This window comes from Pavona decussata, unplaced genomic scaffold, assembly GCF_977016875.1.
Source record: "Pavona decussata unplaced genomic scaffold, jaPavDecu1.1 SCAFFOLD_214, whole genome shotgun sequence".
NCBI lineage: Eukaryota > Metazoa > Cnidaria > Anthozoa > Scleractinia > Agariciidae > Pavona > Pavona decussata.
This window is the reverse complement of record NW_028145619.1, coordinates 952,459-977,789: the sequence shown is the minus strand read 5'-3', so window position 1 is coordinate 977,789 and position 25,331 is coordinate 952,459. Positions and strand designations below refer to the sequence as shown.

At 38.1% G+C, this 25,331-nt stretch overlaps 2 protein-coding genes across 8 annotated transcripts in view; one reads left to right on the top strand and one right to left on the bottom strand.

Moving 5' to 3' along the window:
- The window catches only part of LOC146460125 (uncharacterized), a 36,033-nt gene extending 12,428 nt beyond the window's left edge, over positions 1–23,605 (top strand). For 3 of the 7 annotated variants that reach the window (XM_085088422.1, XM_085088423.1, XM_085088425.1), the window contains one exon: positions 1,174–3,288. In XM_085088422.1, the coding sequence (XP_084944548.1) occupies positions 1,212–1,991 (780 nt within the window). In that variant the 5' untranslated portion in view covers positions 1,174–1,211 and the 3' untranslated portion in view covers positions 1,992–3,288. Of the gene's footprint in view, positions 1–1,173; positions 3,289–8,348; positions 8,414–8,851; positions 8,904–9,494; positions 9,536–22,174 lie in introns of those variants that run through there. The other 4 variants (XM_085088418.1, XM_085088419.1, XM_085088420.1 and 1 more) reach the window with 4 other exon arrangements.
- The window catches only part of LOC146460115 (uncharacterized), a 457,503-nt gene that overhangs the window by 290,153 nt on the left and 142,019 nt on the right, over positions 1–25,331 (bottom strand). The window lies entirely within an intron of this gene.

Sequence of the window (25,331 nt, the reverse complement as noted above, 5' to 3'; positions counted from 1 at the left end):
GTGTGGTTGGATGTCTCACTCACTGTACATAACATTTTGAATAACTGTAAATGATGACGTCCCCTCTCAAATAAACGCCTCTTGTCTAATAAACGCCCCCCCCCCCCCCCAAGCTGTTAAGTTTATATTAGACGCCTCTCTCTTATAAACTCCTCCTGTCTTATAGATGCTTCCCATGGCAATTACTCCAAAATACTAGGAAATAGTCAAATACAGCAAAATCAGCCAGTTTCTTCAGTTTCTTGCTTCATCGTGGCATGGGTGTCGACTGCCTGGTCAAGGCTCTCCATAGATGTAATTGCTAAATTGTCCTGTGCGCTGAATCTCGCAGTTGATGGCTCTGAAAATTCTGAAATTCTATTGCTTCAAGAAAGGTCAACCGTGTGAAGCAGGAACAGAGTATTTAGAGGCACAACTCTCCGTGCTGAATAAGCCAAACCTCCCAAAACCTTTCCAAGTTATTACTGACTCGGACATCGAAGAGGCTCACAATGACTAGGCAACGACCCTGAGCGAGGATTCTGACATCGATATTGAGCTTTTGAAAAATGATATCGATATCTAGACGGCCGAGGCGTCACAATGGATAGACTGGATTACATAGTCTCCTGTTTTTAAAATTTCTTGATATTTTTGGTGAAACCATATTTGTTTTGTTAAATAAACGCCTTCTATCTTTTAAGCGCCCTCCTCCCCTTCACTTTGCATCCCCAAGGTTAAATGGATGCCCCTGCCTGTCCTTTAGATCATTTCCAGTATTAATTATAATACAAATTTCACTTTAAATATATATGGTTTCAAATTCGAAAAAAGCAAAGGTTACTGGAGAAATTTATCTTGTTTACGAGGACTATTTAACGGGATGAGATTGCAGAACCTGAAAATATTTTAAGTAATGGAGGGAATTGTGTAAACAAGTGTGGGAGATTACTTTCTTTCTAACATTGTTTCATGTCTGAGCATCTTTCCCTCTAACTACTTTCCAGTATCACAGCAAATCTTACCAGCCTCTCAGTACAATATGGATTAGTATTTATCAAAGTGACATTATTCATAGCAATAGGCCAATATATTTTGTATAAAAATGAAGTGATGTTTGGTCCCAAACAGTGTCCTTATCAGGGTTTGACTATATTTCCAAGACTTTTTAATATTTCTATTCTTTCGTTTCAGAGAATAAGAAGGGTAAACTGTATGTGGCAAGGTTATCCATGGATAAGAGACAAGCAGACATTCAACGGACACTTAAAAGAGTCCATATTGGAGGGAAAAATGAATGCAAACAGTGTGGCAAGTGTCTTAGTCAAGCAGGATCCTTAAGGGCACATGAAAGAGTCCATACTGGAGAGAAGCCTTATGAATGCAAACAGTGTGGCAAGTGTTTTAGTGAAGCAGGAAACTTAAGGACACATGAAAGATTCCATACTGGAGAGAAGCCTTATGAATGCAAACAGTGTGGCAAGTGTTATAGTCAAGCAGTGCACTTAAGGACACATGAAAGATTCCATACAGGAGAGAAGCCTTATGAATGCAAACAGTGTGGCAAGTGTTTTAATCAATCAGGACATTTAAGGACACATGAAAGAGTCCATACTGGAGAGAAACCTTATGAATGCAAACAGTGTGGCAAATGTTTTAGTCGAGGACACGACTTAAGGAGACATGAAAGAGTTCATACTGGAGAGAAGCCTTATGAATGTAAACAGTGTGGCAGGTGTTTTAGTCGAGCAGGAGATTTAAGGATACATGAAAGAGTCCATACTGGAGAGAGGCCTTATGAATGCAAACAGTGTGGCAAGTGTTTCAGTGAAGCAGGAAACTTAAGGAGACACAAAAGAGTCCATACTGAGAGAAGCCTTATAAATGCAAATGGTGTGGGAAGTGTTTCTGTGAAGCAGGAAACTTTAGGAGACATAATAAAGTCCATACTGGAGAGAGGCCTTGTGAATGCAAACAGTGTGGCAAGTGTTTCAGTGAAGCAGGAAACTTAAAGAGACAAAAAAGAGTCCGTACTGGAGAGACGCCTTATGAATGCAAATAGTGTGGGAAGTGTTTAAGTCGAGCAACACAATTAAGGACACATGAAAGAGTCCATACTGGACAGAAAGCTTCCAGATGCAAGTGGTACTGCAGGAGTCCTGTCCAATTTAGAAGCCCAAGCATGGAGGCGTAAAAATACCTGCAAGGATGCTGCATATTGTAGTAGAAATAACGTACTAACAACGCAAACCCCTATTTTGCAAAATCCTCAGTCAGACCATTGTCAAGCACACATCTGTTGGATTTGTCAAGAGGACCTTAGCAGCGAAGCGCGTTTTCTTGAACACTATGAAAATCACATGACAAGTGTTTAGCTTAAATCACTTTTCTACCAAAATGTTTGTCACACCTGTCTTTTTCCTGGCTGAGTGTTAGTTGAAAAATGCAAAGTCTACTGGTTAAGGATTCGCCACATCTGAATAGTGATAAAATAAGTGAGGAAATCATGAAGCTTCCAGTTACAAAAATTTAGTTGGACCTCGCTTAAGAGACACCCGCTTGATATGGACACTTGTTGTTATGGTCTAAATGTCTATACTTTTCTCTGAAATTAGTCCACTTGTACAGACATCTTGTTTATACAAACACTATTTAACAGTCCTAAAGGTATCCATGATAACGGGGATTGACTGAACAGTTTTATGACCAGCAACACCTGCAATGTAAATTACTGAAAGAGGAGTGGAGTACAATGACGCTTTAAATTTGTGTGATCGCGAGTGATACCTAAATATTTCCTTTGCCCACATTTTTTTACATGTGAAAACTAAAAAATGGAAAACTTGCGTGAACTTAGAAGTTACTCAAATGCATGAAAATTACCCTTAATAATGAGGTTTCCACGTTCACCGGGTGTTTGGGGGGAATGTGTAAAGTTGATAAACGGATAAGAAATTGGAGGTCTGCTTTTCATGGAAGTACGGTGATCAAGCCTTGCGTGGAATTGTCGAACTCTGTATATAGTTTATGCTGTGAACATTTTCTGTCCTTTAGAGTTTGTGAGGGAGATGGGAAGGTATAAAACATGGATCAAGAATTATCCACCGAGCGAGTATTCCGGGAGGAAAAGAAGAGCCAAGCTTTGACACTTGCCGGAATATTTTTCTGTTTAATGATCTGAAAAGAGTTTTAAAGCATGTTTCGTTCGAGTTTGCTGCCAGTTAGCATTGTTCAGTTGTTAGTTAATATTCAAAAGTAAACCAAACCAAACCATCGAATTAGTGTTTTATAATGGTTAACAGTTTAGTTCCGTTTAATGATATGAAAGAGTTTTAAAGTATGTTTCGTTCACGTTTTCTGCATGTAGCAAGTTTGTTGTTTAATATAAGCGTTGTTGTTTGTTAATATTTAATAGTAAACAAAACCTAACCATTGAATTAGTGCTTTATAATGGTTAATTGTTTAGTTTCTATTAATTTTAATGGTTTATTTGAAATCGTTCTGAGAAAAGACGCCCAATTTAACATCCTTTCTTGTTACTGTAATTGTTCACATTGTTAAATGGGTTTTGCTGTTACTGTTATTGACAAAGTAGTTACTATTAATTATGGTGATTATCAACATCTCCAATAGAACGAAGGATGTTTTGTCTTGATGAGAAACAAAAGTAAACGAATACTTGGATTGAATTGTAACGAGTAAAACCCGACTGAAGAGGGAGATCTGGAATGGCGCATGCCAAGAAATTTTGTACAAGTCTTAAACTAAATTATATTCTGGAAGATTTTCACACTCTATATTCTTTGCTGCATCATTTTATTTAATTTATTTAATTTTGGTGTCCCACCCGCCGGGAAATTTAAATCTGTTACCAAACTATATCCTGGTATCTGGAAAGGCTTCATGTTCAGCCAGTAGGTTCCGATAGTCTAGTTGCGCATTGTGATAGTCTAGTTGCGCATTGTGAGTTGTCAGTTGTGCACTTATTGATGGCTTCGTTGAATGCTTAGGGTACAACAGAGGTAACTTATCGATGATCAATGACATCCATAAGTAATCAACTGATCAGTCATTGATTATTGGCGATAATGGGTAACCGATGAACAAAAATTTCGTGGCCTATCGATTACTCATCGTTGTCATTGATTATTCGTTGATGCTACTGATTTCTCATCGATTACCTATTGATTACCCATCGATTACTCATTGATTATACATACATTATTATCCTGCACATCTATTTCGATTTACCGGAATTTTGTTTTTATAATAACTGGCTATTCTGTTATAAATCACATGGTTCAAATTCCACCATGTTGGAGAGCAAGCTATACGCTTTGGGACATCCTTATCAAAGAAAATTCAAGTGTGACTGGATAAAGTTGCTTTGTATCGGATGTCAGTGCGCAACTTGCTCTCCATTAGCTGCAAAGGGCCCATTGCTCTATTCCCTGTTCGAGGGGTTTTTCTCTCACCCCCAGACAGAGGCGTACTTGGTTTAGGTTCAGGTTCATTTATTTCATACTATTTAAATAAACTTAACATGAAAGAAAAGTATAGTTACAACAGGTGATTACAAGATAAAATAATTACAGTACATATTATAAAATGTGTGTGGTGGTCAAAGTAGCAAAGGCCCGGGGGGGGGGGTACTCCCTTATATAAGGTATATAGGTATGTGCCGCCCCAAAACGTATGGTTTTTGAGCCGTTTTGGTCTGAAATAGGGTATAGATTTTGACAATTACGGTTTGAAATCGGGTCGGGTTTTTGGGGCGGGGAACATTTACGAAAGCTTACAAACATATTTTTCTTCTCAGTACGTAACTGGAACGACTAACTGATAGCGAGAAAAAGAAATAGATAAACTATGCCATTTCAGCGTACTTTTACTCCTTGCGTCAACTTCCGTTCGGCACTGATGCATAATTATCAGGTCTGAAAACGGGTATGAATTTTAGAGGTCAGGTCTGAAAACGGGTGTGGAAAATGGCATGTTTAGGTCTGAAATAGGGTCGGGATTTGAAGACCCAGGCGGTACACCCCCACCAAGAATTCCGAGGAGTACTTCCCCCCGGGAGCAAAGGCTTTGTAGTTAACCACCACCTACTTTTAAGTAAACAAAGAAATGACACTGAGCTTTATTGGGAATCTATTGACAGGCTAATTAAATACTTGATCTTCTGCGTGCAATAAAAGCAACTAAAATTCTGGAATTACATGACAATGAACTAGTTTTTCAGTAATAAAATTTATTAGCTGGAATTCGTTATTTTCATATTTTTTTTTTCGCGGAATAACAATAACAACAATGGGCCTTTTGCACTAACTTAGTGGTCACATGGTAAAAAATGCGCCATACTGGATGGCAAAAAAGCGTGGCATCCTCCACTGGGACATCGAGATCAAAGGAAAGTCAAGCTTGACAGGATAGAATTCCTTAGCCTGCGAGCAAGCTCTCTTGGGGGTGGGGGGCGGGAGGGAGAAAGAGGAGAGAGTTAGTGTCGACAGGCCTGCACGACACCTGCAGTTCGCAAAAAGATTGGTCTAAAAGCCTTTATAGCTTATCATGAGACGTTAATCTTACTCGTGAAGAGAAAAACTCAAATATACTGAATGGAGATTTTCTTCATGATCATTCTGAGCCGTAAGGAGAAGTTTTTCATATGCCAAATTGGATATGTTAGCTCTGTGGTATTTGTTTTGGTTCACCGGCTCGGATTAACTGCAAGATATCAGACAGCGCTAAATAAATGCTATCTATGAAGACATGGGATCCGTGGACTTCTAAACTGACTCGTGATTTCATGCTTATCTGCAGTGAGATTGCAGGCTGTTCGTTTATCACGTATATGAGAGTCTAATAGATCCGCGTCTTTCGGAGACAGCGCTAAATATATGTCATCTATGAAGACATAGGATCCGTGGAATTCGTTACTCTCCCCAAGAGAGCTTGCTTGCAGGCTAAGAATTCCTTTGTGTTCGAATCTACTACATTTTTTGCCATCCAGTACGGTGGATTTTGTACCATATTACAAGTTAATGCAAAAGGCCCATTTTCAGTTTCCATCAATACTAAATTTTACAAATTAAAATACTTGAAAAGTGAAAGTTTCGTCATTATAGAAAACCCGTCAAAAAGAAAGGAAGAGTAGAAACCAGTTAAATCACCAGCATTCCCACCTGCGGTAAAATTGAAATTAAGACAACAGATTGATTGAATGAAACAATTACTAACCGCCGACCGGTTGGCTCTAGAGCACCGGGCTCCCGTACGGGAGGTCGCGGGTTCAAACCCCGGCCGGACCAACACTCTGGGTCTTAAATTAACTGAGGAGAAAAGTGCTGCCTTTGTAATGACATCTGCAAATGGTGAGACTTTCTAGTCTTCTCGGATAAGGACGATAAATCGTAGGTCCCGTCTCACTGATTACTTTGTGGGATGTTAAAGAACCCACACACTGTTCGCAAGAGTAGGGGACGTAGTTCCCGGTGTTGTGGTCTGGCCTTCGATATCGGCTGCCAGAGGCGCCTTCACATGCTGACGTCCGATCTCACCCCATAGAAAAATGTAAACCGCCATGAGACTTGGTGATATGTGCGGTATATAAGAATTCATTCATTCAACTCCCTTTGTTCCAGTCAACTCCCTTTATTCCGGACACCCTTGGGACCGCGAGCTAGCATCCTTAATAACAAGGGTCCATTTATAGTGGGTATTTATTTGAGGCAAACGCGTGCAATTTATTTTTTGCCGGGGATCTAGTTGCTGTCCGTAAACGACAAAGTGTCCGCAAGGCGCCGAGAGTTGACTGTATTTCGTAATAATAATAATCTTTTGTTAGGAAGCTTTCGTTCACTAAATGTGGTTTTCAGAAAGGTCCTATAAAGATTAAATATACAAAAGGTTAAAAAATACAATATATAAGACAAAATTACAAAATGATAAAAACAGCAATTCAAACTAGAAGCTAAAACTACAAAGATATCATCGATGGGGTTAAAAACTTCAAATTGATAAAAAATAAAAAATGATAAAAGCAAAAAAGCTAAAACTACAAAAATTCTTACCGATAGGGTTAATTAAAAAACCTGGCAAACATGTTTCGCTTAAAAGTAGCAATATTCGGTGCATTTCTGGTCTCTCTCTCTAATTCATTCCAGTCTTTTAGAGAGTGATGGAAAACTCTCTGCTTTCCCCAATTTCTGGTAACACGGGGTAGTCTGATCATGTCTTTGTTCCTTGTATTATAATTATGAATGTCACTGTTTGTTAGTAAATTCATAGAGTGGTCCATAAGTGCATTAATGCACTTGCAAATATATATACAACGATGGTAAGATCTACGTTGTTCTAGGTTCAGCCACTTTAAAGTTACCAGGGCATCAGTATCTGACGAATAAAGTGGCCTGTCTAGAATAATTTTTGCGGCCTTGTTCTGCAAAACCTGTAGGTCGTTCATAAGAGTCGTGTTGTTCTTGTCGCCCCACACAAGATCGCCATAATCAAAAACTGGAAGAACAAGACTGTTGTAGAATAGTAGAAGAGCGGTGAAAGGTAACAAATGTTTAATCCTACGTAAAAGACCTAGTCGCTGATTAACTTTAGAAATTACATAATCTATACATGATCAGACCATGTGAAGTCTGAGGCCAGCATAATCCCTAAATACTTAAACTTATTTACACTATCAAGATCACAATCAAATATAGATACAGACAGCGAGGAAACATTAACTAATTTTCTGTTGCTTCCGATTAACATAGATTTGGTCTTTGAGAGGTTTAGTGTAAGTTTGTTCTCCTTTAGCCACAATGCTACATTTAATATAAAGATCCTCATTTAATTTGCTCTCCAGCTGGTGTGGCTCTTTTAAAAAGCAGTAGAGAACGGTGTCGTTAGCACACAGTGAAACCTCGCAGTGTTCAATAACAGCAGGGAGCTCGTTAATATATACAAGGAAGAGCAGCGGACCCAAGATGCTTCCTTGTGGAACACCGAAAGTGACGGGTAGAGCTTCAGATAATTCGTTCTCACAAGAAGTTCGCTGTTTCCAATTACTCAAGTACGATGTAAACCACTCCAAAGCACTGGTTTCGTTGATCCATTCAAAACTCGTTAATACTTTTCTCAGCGCTAATGTTCTGAGTAGTAAGTAGCTATTGCAAGCACGACAATATTTTTGTTTCTTAAATTCCACCAATTTCTTCAATTCTTCAACCGCCAATCCACTGTAAAATTTACTTCCCCGGCCGTAGAACTGGTGACCACTGACTCACTCCTTAGATCCAATTCACTGAACTCACAAGTCCAGTCCACCCACACTTGAGCTGAGTAACCGCGTCTGTGGCTTCACTTATTGTTTGTGATGTTTGTGATTGATGTTACAGCTTGTGGTCGAGTGGCAAAGAAGTAAAATTTCCTCTATTTAAAGGTAAGACAAACTTATTTCAGTGTAACTCAAACGTACATTATTTCTTTAGGTGTTCTTATCGATCGATAGAACCAAGCAAAGTGTGATTTCAACCGCCAGGTGATCGATAGAAGGTTTTGCCGTCTTGCCCGCCAATGGCCGCCATTTTGAAAGTAGGGCATTGGGAACATTCTGCGAGCTGTTTTTGTTGTCGTATAATTTTGGCAAAGTCTGACTTCTAAAATATTTGCTTCGCTGAAAGCGACGTTTTCATAGGGGTTTTGCTGAGTTTTGGTCAAAACCAGTTGCACAAAATATTTTCAAAGAACCATTCCTCGAACACTGTTGAAGTTTGTTCTGTAGGACATAGAAGAAGCTTTTAAGCAAAAAATATCAGATGACATTTTGTTCATTGAAGAACAAACTGGTAACAGATATTTTTATCAATTTTTCCAATAGAACGTGGATGAACTTGAGAAAATTCGCCAACGTTTGCAAGTTGCCATTTGTTGTAAGTAATACGATGATGTGATTTATTTACTCATGATCATATGTACGTTTATTCATTTACTTGATTTGTCAGCTAGTTAAACATAAGCTTATTTAGTATAATTACTCAGGTGATTATGGAGATTCTGTTCATCTGATTGGTCGTAGATTGCGTCATATCCTGCTATAATCACCTCACACAAGGTGATTACAGCGGAAGCACATGTTTTACTCTGCATACATTCCATTATTAGAAATGTTTGTAAGAAGAAGTAAATTGTGGGTTGCATGTAAATGATTGTTGTGAATTATCGCAATCCTGAGGAGTCTTCTAATTGCCCTGAGGCAACGCTATTTTGCAATTATAATGTCATCTCAAAATGCTGAAAAACTGTCATGTAGATGGCAACACTGCATACTTATGGGTTCGTCTCACACAGATCAAAATTTTAGGTCTGTCAATGAACGTGCGACGTTGGATGGTGTTGTTTATTTTGTTTTTATTTATGTTTACAAAGCTTCTGACAATGTTGTATATTTCTTATATTTTTAAATCATGATTCCAGAGCAGGAAAACAATATTTTTGATTCTACTACTTATCTTTGTTTGTAGTGAGCATACATCATATACAGTGGATACAACTTTTTTTGAAGGTAAGCTTAAAAGAGTGATTATCAATTTGATGAACAGAAAATTAATTGACTTGAAAGGCTTTTTCTTGGCTGTAAAAATGGCCACGATAAATGAAAATGAGCTAAATTTGCCAAAAATTATTGCATTTTTAAAGCAAAAGAATCTGATTTATTTGCACTTCCCCCTTTCCAGTTGTTTTGAGTTGCTTTTTCTTTTGTTTAAATTAGCATCATCTCCAATGTCGAACTTTTCGCCTTCATGCCTCTTCATGAAATATGTGACCCTCCACGGGAAAACAGGGACAAAGGTGATAGCACGCTCACAACACGCTTCCACTTCAAAACAAAAGAATTTGATTTTAGCACGCTTAAGGCATGTTCAGAATCTTGCCTCATTACTGAATCCTTTATTTTACAGGACACGCAAAAAACAATAAAAGCGTGACTTACGGAACAAAGAAGCATGATCCATCGAACAAAAAAGCGTGTTAAACTTCAAAACAAAAGCTGTGTGTTACAACACACCAAAGCGTGACCACTTTACTTTTATTTGAAGCAGACATTCGGAAAAACCTTTTCGTCATGCTGTCAACTTGCCATCCTTTATTTGGAAAAAGCGGAAAACTTCGTGCTATGGATTATTGCCTCCATCCTTCTTCACATTTGGTTGACATGATTTACTAATGAGCTAAAAAGATATTTTTCTCTACCGGCTAGCGTCAAGTGCATTTGTACGTGTATGAGAAGTACCGGTAATAAATTAATGTAGACATCAAAAGAACAAGAAACGTTCCTCGCTTTGTTTTTCAAACAAAATTAATTTCAGACATGATTTTCTATCACTTGGAAAGGGCGTTCAAAACCCACAGCACGAAGGCATGCTTCTGAGCAAATTTATCGAGCGTGTTTGTTTTCGGCAAAATGAAACGTGATCCATGTTGTTCTGGTTACCTAGCACGTGACATAGATCTGCCCATGATAAGAATTTCGGATGTGTTTCCTCACTGTAAAAAAGTGGAAATAGCGAGGTTTCTATCACAGTCCGAGCTCACTTTGTTTCTCGATACAGTTGAATGTGGTGCGGTTTATCAGAGTCATTTATCATAAGAAATTTATCGAAAGTGTAAACAAGAGAATTCGCTAAAGTATGACACACGTGAGCGCTGCAAAACGGGTGCCAAATCGAAGAAAATTAATGTTTCAGTTCTAAAATCTGAAGGGAAAAATATTATGCAAGTTTAAGCGCCTCTGTCACGTCACTTGTGTCACAGCAAATTGGATGACATTTTGGTTCGTTGGAAACTAGAAGCTGCTCAGCTGTCTTCGCAGGAGCCTCTTATTGTTTGGAAAGTATTCAATAAACTTTGAAAATGACGTGCCTGATATCCGTAGACTTCTTCGGCAATTTTTTGGTCGGCAATATAGACGTAATAGATGTGCTGTATCTTCGACATCAAGGTTTAAGTAAGTAAAATGAATATTTTTGCTATTTTGACCTTCATTGTTAATTCACAGTTCGAAAGGGATTGCACATTGAACGCAAATCAGGCGCGTTTATTTGGGAATTTTGCTCAAACTTTCGTCTCAACAATGACAGCTCAAATGACTTGGTGTTGTTTCTGTTATTATTCAAGCGTGTTCTCGAAAGTTTTAGCGTGTTAAAACGCACGCTAAGCGTGACATCGAGCACACTTATCGAAACAAAAGGCTTAGCGAGCTAACTATTTCCAAACAAAAGGTAGTGTGTTCTAAATTGTTCTGCAAATTAGTATGCGCATATCCGTGAAACCAGACACGCTAAGCGTGCTGTGTTAGCGTTTTGTGAGCGTGCTATCACCTTTGTCCCTGTTTTCCCGTGGAGGGTCACATATCTTCCCAAGCCATTTTGTTAGGCTGTCAACGTTGCTGGCTCATATTCTTTGCCGAAATTTTCTTTTCTGGTGTCTCTTATCTGTGAAAAAAAGAGCTTCACGAACTCTGCTATGTTGTCTTTGATGGTTCAGGTCTATCGATTTGATCTTTTTGTCTTAACCACCAAGCGGGAGACATGGTTTCTTTTATTTGGTTTATTTCAAATTTTTCAGTCTCCACGGCATCTTAGCCTGGACAACAATGCTCCTTTTTCATTTTTGGGTACTAGTACTTTTGCTTTTTTAATTCTTGCTTCTGGCTCCAGTTGTTCAAAGGCTGGCTAACCTTATCCAGTGGAAAAGTCAGTATCCGACAGTTTCAATCTGTGCAAAGATTTCAGTATTTCCTCTTGTATAAGCCAATATGCACACTGGAAGTGTATGAAAACCTTGGACAACGCTTAACGTAAAGTATATTTTAGACCCTGAATAGTGCCTTATCCAGCAGATAAAGTTATCTGGCCTTTGAACAACTGGAGCCTGGTTGTGAGGTTTGTCCATTACTGTTTCAGTTGTTGTTTAAGTTTATCTCATGACTGCAACAAATTTTCAATAAAATTTGACTTTAAGGGTAAAGTTCTGAAAGAAAAGTGGAAATATCTTCCACTTCCTTTTGTAGAAAGAGCCAAGTTCTGAAACCACTGAACAGAGCTTAATTGACCCTCAAATGCAAATTTCTAAAATAAACCCTGGTCACGAGTGAAAAACAGTGTGGGATAAGCACAATGACAGCAACTTGGCAGCAATGTACATGCAGGTATCACCTTTTAATTGTGCTTATTTCACACGTAGTAACTGGTGAAACAAGCACAAGAAAATCAAAACCACTGTATGTATCATGCTGGTTCACACACAATTCTTGAGCTTTTGTTAGTGCGGTTATAACACGGAATGCCCACATGGCAGGCTGTGTCTAGGTTTGGGTCGGGTATCTTTTTTTTTTCTTCCTCGTAGTCACAAATTGACACATTAATTTATGCATTAAAATATGTCCTCCCCTAGTAGGGATGTATTGCTCTGATTGTCTTCAACAGAAGCGGCCCAATCAAAATCTATTATTTAGGCACATATCACGAGAGAGGGGACCCACTCATCCCTTCCTGTGTGACGTCAAATCATCATCTGATTTGTTCATTAAACCTACATTAAATTCTACTCTCTCCCAGAAGGGATCTATTGTTCTGATTGTCTTCAACGAAAACGGCCCAATCAAAAGCCGTTATCGGTGCGTATATCACGAGGGAGGGGACCCACTCATCTCTACTTGTGTTACGTCAAAGCAAATCATCATTTCAGAAGATTGTTTTCGTTCAATGGCGGCCACATGTATGAATTTAAGTCTCTGAGCTGTTGTTTTGGGAAAGAAAACAAACGTTTTTCAAGCGGTAAATCGAAATAATAACTTCTAAGTAGTACACAATAGTTTAAACGGTGAAGATTGGGAGAGTTCACAGTGAAGAAACTATGCTTTTACAAACAGATCTGACAGATCGAATAATTCAACGCGGAGGAAACCAGACCAGTTCAAGCAGGGGTTATGACGTTATCTCAGAGTTATTTCTGGTATGATTCCCAGTAACACAACGATACAATATCACGCAGTCTCTCTGAATAAAACCATTCAATTATTTCAATTGCGAAGGGAGGATAGTTTTTAAAAATCTGCGAAGCATACAATGGGGAATAAATTGGGCTACATTAAGCGTTCCGTGAAAATGCCATTAGAGGGGCATCTTGTCTCTCATGATTTTAAGTTAAAAATTTAAATAGCCCACCCCAAGAAAAAAATTAAGCATATAGATATTACCACATGGCTGCAGTTTGACTGAAGTAAGAATTTCTGTTTCAATCAGTGCAAGATTTGTCCTTTATCCATTAACTCTTTCCAATAAAATGTTTGTATTGACTTATAACCCTAAATTTGATTTTGAGATGACATTTTTTCTTTATAATGATTTGTTTTCTTGTGGTAGATTTCCATATCTTTCAAGAACTCATTTTCGAAAAAAATTTTGAGAAATATTGAATCCTTTTTATTTTACGAGCGCTAGAAGTTACTAAAATTTTTAAATTTTTGCGCCCTTTAAGCCCCGCTGGACAAATTTTTCCCCTCGTGGGATCATTAGGAACGAGCCAATGAGAAGCGTCCGATATTTGACACTGTGATGTAAGAAAAGGACACCAGAAGGATTCAGAAGGAATCTTATGAGGGGTATCGAATGGTCTTTGCGAGCATTTGCGAGCATGCGACCACTGTGTTTATTTTTGCGAGCACGAGCTGTTGTCAAATTTTTCTTGCGAGCAGCGAGCACTTTAGAAAATACAGATGGCGAGCAGCGAGCACTTTAGAAAAATAGAGATAGCGAGCAGCGAGCACTTCGAGTACTTCGTAAATTTTCCGCGAGCTGGAATCTCTCTTTTATTAATAGGATTAACGAAATCTCGAGCAATCGAGTGCATGTTAACGAGAGTGCGAGCATGCGAGCAGTTGCAAAAATTTTGCGAGCACGAGCAAGCGAGCACCCGTTTAATTTTTGCGAGAAATTCGAGCAAAGGCCAATTTTTGCGAGCACTTTTAAATTGAATAGGACCATTCGACACCCCTTTTATGCATGCTGATTCCTTTCTCTACATTTCGAGAGCTGCTGCATCCAAAAACCACACATTTTCCAACCATTTTCTCTGTTTACAATTGAAGCATTACCGCGAATCTTCGGATATTTTTGCACGATGTCCTTTTCTTACGTCACGCTCCATGTTTGGCCGAGTGGGGGACTAATGCGAACGATAGGTGAAAATATCGACAAGACTGCCTTCACTTCTAGCGCTCGTAAAAAAAAAAGGATTCAATATTTCTCAAAAATTTTTTCGAAAATGAGTTCTTGAAAGATATGGAAATCTACCAAAAGAAAACAAATTGAAGGGTTAGGGGCACTTTAAGAATACTGGCATTCAGTTTGGGACCTTAGCAGTTTATTGATTGATAATGTGATTTCCATTGACCTTGTGAATGTCAGACTGTAGGTCTCTGTTCATTGATGTGTGACAATTTGAAACAAACAAACAAAATTGACATTTTTTTGGACAGTTCTTGTTTTCTGTGATAATCACCTGAGTAATTATACTAAAACAATAATTGCTTTAGTATAATTACTCAGGTGATCATTTGCCTCAGAGTCAGTAAATATTGGTGAATAATTACTGGTATTTACTTTGCCTTTGGCCAATATTTGTTAAATATTTTTGTTTTCTTTCCTGCCCTGACCGTTTTTAATATGAAGGACTGACTGACTGCATAACAGACCTATGTCGAATTTCAGCCCGTTTTTCGATTTTGCTCGGATTTGTCCGAATTTTTGCATATGAACTCCAATTCGACTGAAAAACATTGTCTAGTGTTTTTTTCCGCCGATTCGTGTTTCCTATTGGGAATTGTTACCATCTTCTAATGAAAAATCGATAACATTATAGTCACTATGACCAAAAGGACAATGTATTGAGTATTAATATTTGTATTAAATATAAACTTGTGGTCTTTGAACCACGGCACACGAAAGCGGTGTTTCTCGCGGGAGAAATGAAAAGAATTCTGTTACGCTTTTGTTTGATTCTGTTACAAACTACTACGTGTGTGACAGGAATGTAAGAAACGCACAACAGATACAATACGTCATCAAAATGTCCGTACATTTCTCGGCCACAGTTCTCACCACTAGAAAGTCATTTATATATGTTCGTTGGCAATGTTTTACCTTTGGCAGCACATAAATGCTTTGTTTATTATTTGATCACCATGTTGAAATGCTTTCCTAAATGTATTTCAGAGAGAAAATCTATTTTCCAACAGTTCTCGCCCCATTACATAAAAATAATTCAAAATACAATTAGTTTCTTTATTGCGATGTGGGTGAGAACTGTTGCCAAAGTACTAAGACGCACTTTTGCCGTGATCAAAAGGGGTAGAATAGAAGGGCAACAAATCGGTTTTTCATTGAGAGAAAAGTTTATCTCGAAACAAACCATTTCCTTCCCTGGAACACGATTTGAATAAGCAAGAACTGAGGGCGAGAACTGTTACGCATTGAAAGAAAACAAGTTCTATGTCACGCACTGTGTGACTTACGGCCTTACTGGCTTTCAAGAGAGTGACCTTTGTATGAAGTGCACTTATTTTCCCTAACTGTTAAGTGAAAAGTTACAACTATGTTAATGAAATACGTGTAATGTGATGGTGTTGCTTGAACTTCCTTATGCTACTAGTTGGTTCAATCGCCTCGAAGGGAAAACACAAAATTGGAACTAGCATTTTGGTGAAATCACGCTAAAGCTATTTGCGCCACACTTAGCCTACAGCTAAAAAGAGTAACTTTCTTGACTTTGTTAATGCACAAAGCAAAAATATGCACCATGTGACTTGGTTGACCACAAGCTGTAACTTACATTCCAATGTTTCCACTTCCCAAATACGCACGGTCACCTTACAACAAGAACGCGCGGTCCGAGTCCTCTTAACCGACGAGTACGACGTGGACAACATCTCTAACAACATTACCCTTCCAAGCGCGTTCACTGGTAAACAAGCAAACCACATTGCCCCGCCGCCAACTCAATGTTGTTTTCTGGGTCACAAACAGTCTCCTGGCAAGCATCACCTTCCAAATCAATGTTGCATAAGGGGAAGGGGGGGGGGGGGGAGGGAGAAGTAACTGTGGTGGAATTACGAAGAGAGAAACAGTAAGTGAGTGGTTTTTTCATCTGTTTTCGGTTGTCATTGCATAGGGGGAGGGGGTGGGAGAGAGAAGTAAAGTTCTGTGGTAGAATTAACAAGAGAGAAATAGTAAGCAAGTGGTTTTTGCGCTGTTTGTGTTTGGTTTTCTCAAGGAGTTTTGTGCACGATATTGTAAAACCGCGAAATGTTTTTAAAACCTGGGAGAGCAAAAATTCGGACAAATCCGAGCGAAATCAAAAACCGGGCTAAAACTCGACATAAGTCGGTTATGCTCTCAGCCCTTCATATTATTCATTAGTTTAGTTTAAATAATGCATTTGCCAGAACAATTACATTGATAATAAGAGACAATAACAAAATTGAACATATTAACTAGTAACAAACAAGGCTGCTGCCTTTGAAATATTTCAAGGAGCCCACAAGCCCTAAAGCTGAAAAGTTAGGAGCCAAACAAGTGAAGTATTAGGTGCTGCTGCCAAAAAAGTTTGGTGCCCAGAGAATTTTCTTGGGCACAAATAATAGTCTGCTCATATTCAATACTGTCCAATAGTGTTTTGCTGCAACGAATATTATGCTTATGTATAATTGAAACCACACTCTTGTGTGGTTACTTTGTCAATGAATACATTTCCCCTTTTTTTGGCTTTCAAAATTCCTTAAATACTGTGAATCCTAAAATTCTTATAATATTTCTTTCACAGATCAATTATTTGCCTCAGCCTTCGGCCTTGACAAATTATTGATCTGCTTGCCACTGACAAATCGTGATATTTTGCTCAACCTCGTCCAATAACAATAATTATTGTTCTATGTATGTATAATATTTTCCACCTTGGTCGTCGCACCTAGTAACTTTTCCACCAGAGCTATATTTGGATTTGTTAATAAAACTGGATAATTATTTTAACGTTTCGATTAAGAAATAAGTGGTTTGGAAATGTGATGCAATATCGATAGCTTGTGTGGCATTTCTCCAGTAAAACAGTAATAAAATCATGTGAGATAACCTCACTAACAAAAGCTCAAGTATTGTGGGTGAACCAGCATGATACATGGAGTGCTTTTGATTTTCTTGTGCTTTTTTTACCAGTTACTACTTGTGAAATTAGTACAACCAAAAGGTGATACCTGCATGTACATTGCTGCCAAGTTGCTGTCATTGTGCTTATCCCACACTGGTTTTCACTGGTGACCAGGGTTTATTTCAGAAATTTGCATTTGAGGGTCAATTAAGCTCTGTTCAGAGGTTTTAGAACTTTGCTCTTTTTACAAAAGGGAGTGCAAGATATTTCCACTATTCTTCCATAACTTAACCCTTAAAGTCAAATATCAAAATGCTGATTTTTGTGTCTACGGCTTCTAGAGAAACGTAGACACTATGTCATGGGGTTGAGTGAAAGAGTGTAAGAGTGTAAATGCCACAGGAATCCTAAATGGAATCCTATCAAAAGCCGACGCTAATCCTCGACTGACCGAGATCTAAGCGATTGTATTTCTGGATCAGGACAATTGCGACAATACGGTAAATGATGTTTTCCGATGTTGATTTGCTTTTTACAAATAGTTTAAGTGATGATTTGAACCAGAATTCTGTAACTTCTGTAATTTTCATTGCAAACATGCCCGAATTTTAATACTGCGAGTGATCTCTTTGAACAAACACGGAGTGTCTTCAAATTTTACATGCATGTTTGCACGCACGCAAAAAAACTAAAAGTTTTTTTGCCTCTAATAGCAAATGCATCGTTTATTTCAATAAAATGTTTTGTTGGAAAAGCTTTTTGTTGATGTTTGTGTCTTTGTCAATTCATATATGCGTTTGAGAAGCGACAGATACGTAACCAAGGACAATAATTTGCATAAGCGGGTTGAAATTTGATATGCCAAAGGTCTTCATCAACATGCCGTGAATTTTAGCAATTTTTGCGTTCAAGTATGTTTTTCGGCAAATGATTAATAGGTAACCATATTATTTTACATCAGAAAACATTTGTTTAATCATTCCAGTTTAATATGCAGTTAATTTTGGAAGCCAACAATATTTATTTATCTACTGCGCATTTTTAACCGCTCTAGGAAAAAGTTAATTTATGTGAAAACTATGGTAACACGACAGGAGTCAAAGGGTTAAAGAATGATACTTGCCATTCAGAAGTTCAGTATAGATTAATTAATAGTTTCTGTTGCATTTTATGCCTATGTTTCAGATTAGAACTTTGCTTTCAGTACTTTATGTTTAGAACTTTGCTGCATTGCTTTCAGTACAAAGTTGTGGTACACGTTGTAAGATTATATAATATATTGTTTATGTTAGAATAAAGTTACAGTTCTCTTCATACAAAATGTTTGTGGTAAACGATACCAGCTTAATCTCAATCTCACCAGTATTCTGTGCAACATTTTTACAACCACTTTTTATCTGTATCCTATTTCCACTCCTCCCTCTTCGTTTTCATTTTAGTCTTATTTCCCTTTTCTTCAATTCTTTTATATCACATTTCTATACCAGTACTGCAGTAGACACATGCAGTCTGAGACTGCCTATTTTTCTCATTCTCATATTTTTCCTGAGGTGGCACAGTCACTCGTAGAGCACCCTGCCACGCCGCTCAATGATTTTCAAAAATTTTGCCAAAATTTTTCAGCTTTAGTCATGACGATCAGTCTGGGGTTTATATTGTTCTTCATCTTATTTATCCTTGTATATAGTATTTAGCTTCAACAGCCATTGTTTCACTTCAATATTAGGATTCATGCAATGCCTCCGTTAATTTTTTGACAACAATTTACGGTAAACACTTGTGTTTACGTCACACTCGCAGATAAGCTGTACCCCAAGCTCAAGGTTTTGAAAAATGTTTTTTTCTTACGAAAAAATTAAAGTTAGGCCATGAGGAAGACTGGTTCAAAATTTCACAATTTAACGTTCGTAAAGCCATTGATTGATTGTTTGACCATTTTTATATTCGACAAAATAAAACTACAAATTTCAACTTTAAAACAAAAAAGACATGTATACTATACCTGGGTCTTGACAATTTGCGAGCCAGCAAGCCATGCGAGGCAGACGTGTAATGCACTCAGGTTAGCCTAAAAAACACTCCAGTTAGCCTGAAAAGCACTCTGGTTAGCCTAAATAGCACTCAGGTTAGCTTAAATAGCTCCCTGGTTAGCTTAACGGTTAGCATTTATCTTGGGGGTTGTTCATGCCTCACAAGCCTTGCATGTTTTGTTCATGCCTCGCACGTCTGCCTCGCATGCCTTGCACATCTGGCTCGCATGGCTCGCACGTTTGGCTCGCTGGTTCGCTGGCTTGCACATTGGCCACACTCACTATACCTCCTTAAACATGTGATACATGTTTCTTCATACTTTTTACAGGTACTTTTTTCTTGAAGGCAATTTTTTGATGTAATCTTTAATCACCAAGATGCAGTGAAAATCATACTTACAAAAGAATGAATCATTCTTATCCTATTGATAGTCGGTTTAAATACCTACAAAATGTATCATAAAGCCCCATTCCCGCATTGTTTTTAGTATAATTCAAGTGATCCTCTGGTGGCAATTGCACCAGTTTAATTTGAAAGAAAACAATAGACTTTTGACTGTGAAAGAACACAGTAAATGATCAAAGATCGTGTCTGTGCCCCTTTAATTAGCATGTTGGGAGAATTTGTTTAAACATAACAACATTTAATCTTTAGTGATTATTTCCTTTATTCTCATTATGTTTATGTTTGATCAAGTGCTGACATTGTAAGGAGAAATTAGATTCTTATCCCCACAGGGGCTTAAGGGGTTTAGCATGTTGAGCAATAATTTAGTGCTGCCTTGTGTCAGCATTGAAAAATCATAGCACACTTTTAATGAAGTGTGTTCAATGAAATAAATGTGATGGTATATTTTAAGCCCTGGTGAATGCATGAGAATGATGTATTATTCAGTGAGTGACACAGACATACATGTACTTGACATACTTGGTTAAGCTGGTCTTGAGGGGCACAGTGATGGGTATAGACATAAGCTCAAGTATCACATTAGAAATATTGTATGTAAACCAGCACGACACATGCAGTGTTTTTGATCTTCTCGTGCTTATCTCATATCACTTCCCACTTGTGAAAAAAGGACAAGGACAAGATGACACATGCCTGTCCAGTGCTGCTGAGTTGTTGTCATTATACCTGTGCTTACATGTATCTTTCACCGGTTTTCACTTTTGACCAGCTTTATTCTAGAAATTGGCATTTAATTAACAACTTGGCCCTGTTTAGGGTTTTAGAAGGACGTTTTACAAAAGGCAGTCCGAGATTAACCATTGAGTGATAACTTAGTGCTGCCTCATGTCAGCATTGTAAGATCATAGCACATGCAACAGAGTATTCAGTTGATAGATATATTTTCTATGCCAAATGGGGAGAACCTTACCAAATTTTAAAAATCATTATCCAATGGATGTAAACCAACTGTAATTGCAAACAAAATTCACTATTCTGGTATCATAACATTAAGATATTGTCAAATGTTTATATTTTGGTCACTTCATATGTGCATGAAATGTGTCTTAATCTGCAAAAAAATGATCCTGGTTTTATAAACGGTTCAGTCCATTGTATCGTTTCATTGCACAGGCCATCCATACCCACTAAAAGACTTTTAAAGGCAAAAATATTTGTAAAGATTTCCAGGCAATATTGATATCAACGAATTTTCAACTTGCTTTTAAAATTCCATTGGTCTTTTAGTGTAATGTAGAAAAAATGGCATGCTGATTTAAAGGAAGCAATACAACACAATAGTACATAAGATCATGTTGGACAATAAAATCTTAAAGTGCCCATAACGGAATTTTTTTTATATTCTCATCTGAATCTTTACATTACACGAAGAACGTCCGCGAAAAAATTTTTCGATTTGCATGAAACGCGAATTTTTTAGAATTTTACAAATCTTTAAAATCCTATTTTTATTCATACCAGACGTAAAGTTCAACATGGAACTCGTCAAGTTTAAGTCCAGCTTAAATTAAATATATCTTGAGTTTCTCCTCCAGACTTTAAGTGCTTTCACGTTCATAGCAGATGTCACTAAAGAATGGTCCACAGTGTCATGAATGATTCATCATCAGTATTGTTGCTGTTGCCCAGTTTGCCGCTTTTCAGTAGAAATCCTTGCCTACACATTCAACAACAACAACAACAACAATTTATTTACAAATTCTGATATAAGTTGCTTGTTTCACAAATTACTTTTACAGGCATTTCTGAGGAGTTTACTAGTAGCATGAGTCAAGTTCAAGCCTGAGTCAATTTGAGTCATGAGTCAAGTTCAAGTCAAGCTCAAACAATATTATTTTCGCTACATTTTCCAGCTTTTCCAGTGTTGAATAAAGTTCAACAGTTCCAGGCAACACTTAGATCATTTGGTGGTGATCAAGGCTGCTGTTTAGTTAGAGAAAGGTTGTTGTTATATACCTAGACTTTCACTCAACAAAACAAGCACTGTGATTGGTTGATTCTTGGTTATGTGCCCCTGATCAAATACCTATCCCGACCCAGATACAATTTCACAGTTGTTGCCCTCTCAGTTGTTTGTTTGTTTGTTTGTTTTGCTGTGATTGTTGAAGGGAAAATCTAAGTGTACAACAAAGCACTTAATGTTTGGTCCCTCGGGAGACAAAAGGAAAAACAAAACTGTTTCCCTGGAGACCATACGTCAAGTGTATACTATAATGTAAGACAGTTCACCATACCTGCACAAGACCTAGGATCCACTTGTTACTCCGTAATTGCTTGCAATATTTACTTTGAAATATGAGTAAATTTAATCACTTCTTGCCATGTCTGGTGGGAACGCAAATTACTCAAATAAAGAAACTTGGAAAAATGTTATACAAACAATGAAGCAATTATTAATGACTTAGGCCATTTCATATTACCTTAACTGAACTGACTTTTGGTCCCAAACAGTGTCCTTATCAGATTATGACTGAAATTCAAACGCTTTGTTTCTTTTTAGTTTTCAGAGATAAAGAAAGTAAAGTGTGTTTCAAGATGATTAAAGGATCAGAGACAAGCACACAATCTACAGACACTTATCAAAGCAAACAGTCCGTATTCGAGAGAATCCTTATGAATCCAAGCCAGTGTGGCGACTATGTCAGTAGTCGTGCAGCATATCTAAGGATGCATGAAAGAGTCCTTACTGGACAGAAGCCTTATAAATGCAAACAGTGTGACAAATGTTTTAGGCGAGCAGGAGACTTAAGAACGCACGAAAGAGTCCATAATGGAGAAAAGCCTTATCAATGCAAACAGTGTGGCAAGTGTTTTAGTCGTGCACAACACCTAAGGACACATGAAAGAATCCATACTGGAGAGAAGCCTTATGAATGCAAACAGTGTGGAAAGTGTTTTAGTCAAGCAGGATCCCTAACGAAACATGAAAGAGTCCATACTGGAGAGAAGCCTTATCTTTGCAAACAGTGTGGCAAGCGTTTTAGTGAAGCAGAATCCCTAAGAAAACACGAAAGAGTCCACACTGGAGAGAAGCCTTATGACTGCAAACAGTGTGACAAGTGTTTTAGCCGTCCAGGAGACCTAAGGGCACACGAAAGAGTCCATACTGGAGAGAAGCCTTATAAATGCAAACAGTGTGGCAAGTGTTTTAGTCGTGCACAACACCTAAAGGCACATGAAAGAGTCCATACTGGAGAGAAACCTTATGAATGCAAACAGTGTGGCAAATGTTTTAGTGAAGGAGGATCCCTAAGAAAACATGAAAGAGTCCATGCTAGGGAGAAGCCTTATGAATGCAAACAATTTGGCAAGTGTTTTAGTGAAACAGAAAACTTAAGAACGCATGAGAGAGTCCATACAGGAGAGAAACCTTATGCAAACAGTGTGGCAATTGTTTTAGTGAAGCAGGAACTCTAGGGAGACATTGAGAGAGTCCATACTGGAGAGATACCTTATTAATGCAAAAAGTGTGCCAAGTGTTCTGGTGCCAGATGCAGGTCATCTAAGGAGAGACGATACAAGGGAAATGCCTTATGGATGCAAACAGTGTGGCAAGTGTTTTAGTCAAAGAGGAGATCTGACGAGACATGAAAGGGTTCATATTGGAGAGAAAGCTTCCAGATGCAAGCGGTAGAGCAGGTGTTCTGTCCAATTGAGAAGTTTTAGGAGGCATAAAAATGCCCGCAAGATTGCTGCAAATTGTAGTAGAGATAACGTACTGACACAAACCCCTATTTTGCAAAATTTTCAATGGCAAATCACACTATTGTCAGCAACACATCTGGTGGATTTGTGATCGGGAGCTTAGCGGTGACGTGCTTCCTCTCGAACACTATGAAAATCATATTGCAATTGATTACCTTAAATCATTTCTCAAGTTTTTGTTAGGCCTGTCTTTTTCGTGTAAGTGTAAGTTGAAAATTTCAAAATCTGCTGGTGAAGTATTTGCCACATCTCAATGTGATTAAATAAAAGAGAGGAAAGCATGAAGTTTCCAGTTACAAAAATTTAGGTTGACCTCGCTTTAGAGACACTCGCTTGATATGGAAACTCGTTGTTATGGTCTGAAAATGTACTTTGCTTTGAAATTAGTCCACTCATACAGACATCTTGTTTAGACAAACACTATTACGAGTAATTTTCATGCATTTGTGTAACTTTTAAGTCCACAGGAGTTTTCCATTTTTTAGTTTTCACGCATCTAAAAATGTGGGCTAAGGAAATCTTTAGGTATCACTGGCGATAATACAAATCTAGGGTGTCATTGTTTTCCACTCCTCTTTCAGTCATTGTCAATGATAAACTGTGCAGTAAAACCCTGTTATTATGAATACCTTTAACTCGTAATAATGAGGTGTCCACATTCACCTGGTGTTTGGTGGTATGTGTTAAGTTGGTAAACGGATAAGAAATTGGAGGTCTTTTCATGGAAGTAAGGTGATTAAGTATTGCGTGGAACTGTCAAACTCTGTATATAGTTTATGCTTTGAACAGTTTCTGTCTTTTAGAGTTCTGGAGGGCGATGGGAAATTGTAGAACATCGATTAAGAATTATCCACCGAGCGTTTATTCCTGGGCGAAAAAGAGCCAAGCCTTGACATTGGCCAAATATTTTTCCGTTTAATGAAGTGAAAGAGTTTTAAAGTATGTTTCGTTCGAGTTTGCAACACAGCAAGTTTGTTGTTTAATATTACTGTTGATGTTGCAGATGTCGTTATAAAAAAAAATTAAAAAAAGTTAACGGTTGATTTGAAATCGTTTAAAGAATAGACGCCCACTCTTGTTACTGTAATATTGTTCATATTTTTAGAGGGGTTTTTATAATCAACATCTCCAATAGAACAAAACGTAGTTTCTTTCCTGGTTAATGCATCAAGCGAATAGTAACGTGTCAACCCCTCCCCCCTCCGGTGGGGGTACGCCTCGGAGTGTGCGGTCTGGTTCTCCAAATCCTGACCCTATTTAAAAAAAAAAACATGCCATTTTCCACGCCCGTTTTCAGACCTGGCTTTAGTAATTAAATTTCGTATTTGTACCGAAGTCTAGAATTAGTAAAATTCACCCTAAAATTCAGCTCGAATGATATATTTTCATACTTCTCTTCAAAGTACTCTACTTTTCATTTGGAGTTGAAAAGACAAATACGTCTATACGCTCCCGTGGTTCCCTTGGAAACCATACCCGATTTAAGACCATTATGGTCAAAATCTGTGCCCGTTTTCAGACCAAAACGGTCCAAAAACCCTACCCTTTGGAGCAGCGCATACCTATATAGCTTATATAGGGAAGTACCCACCTCCCGGGGGGGGGGGGGGGGGTATAACCCAACTGAAGAGGGAGGTCTGGAATGGGGCGTGCCAACACATTTTGCACTACGTTCGCAATAATTTATAATCTGGAAGATTTCCACCCTCTACATCCCTCGCTACATCATCTGTTATCTGTTAAATATATCCTGGTATCTGACAAGTCTTCATACTCAGCCAGTAGGTTCTGATCAGAACATTTTCTTTCTAATGGCCATAACGCTTCTGACATGCTACTTATTCCTCTCGAACTCATCAAATCTAATCGTGACAGTGTACACAAAGCTAGAGAGGCATACCTCATCGACAGAGCCCTTGAACCCTTAGGTATTAATAGAAGAGGTGAGACAT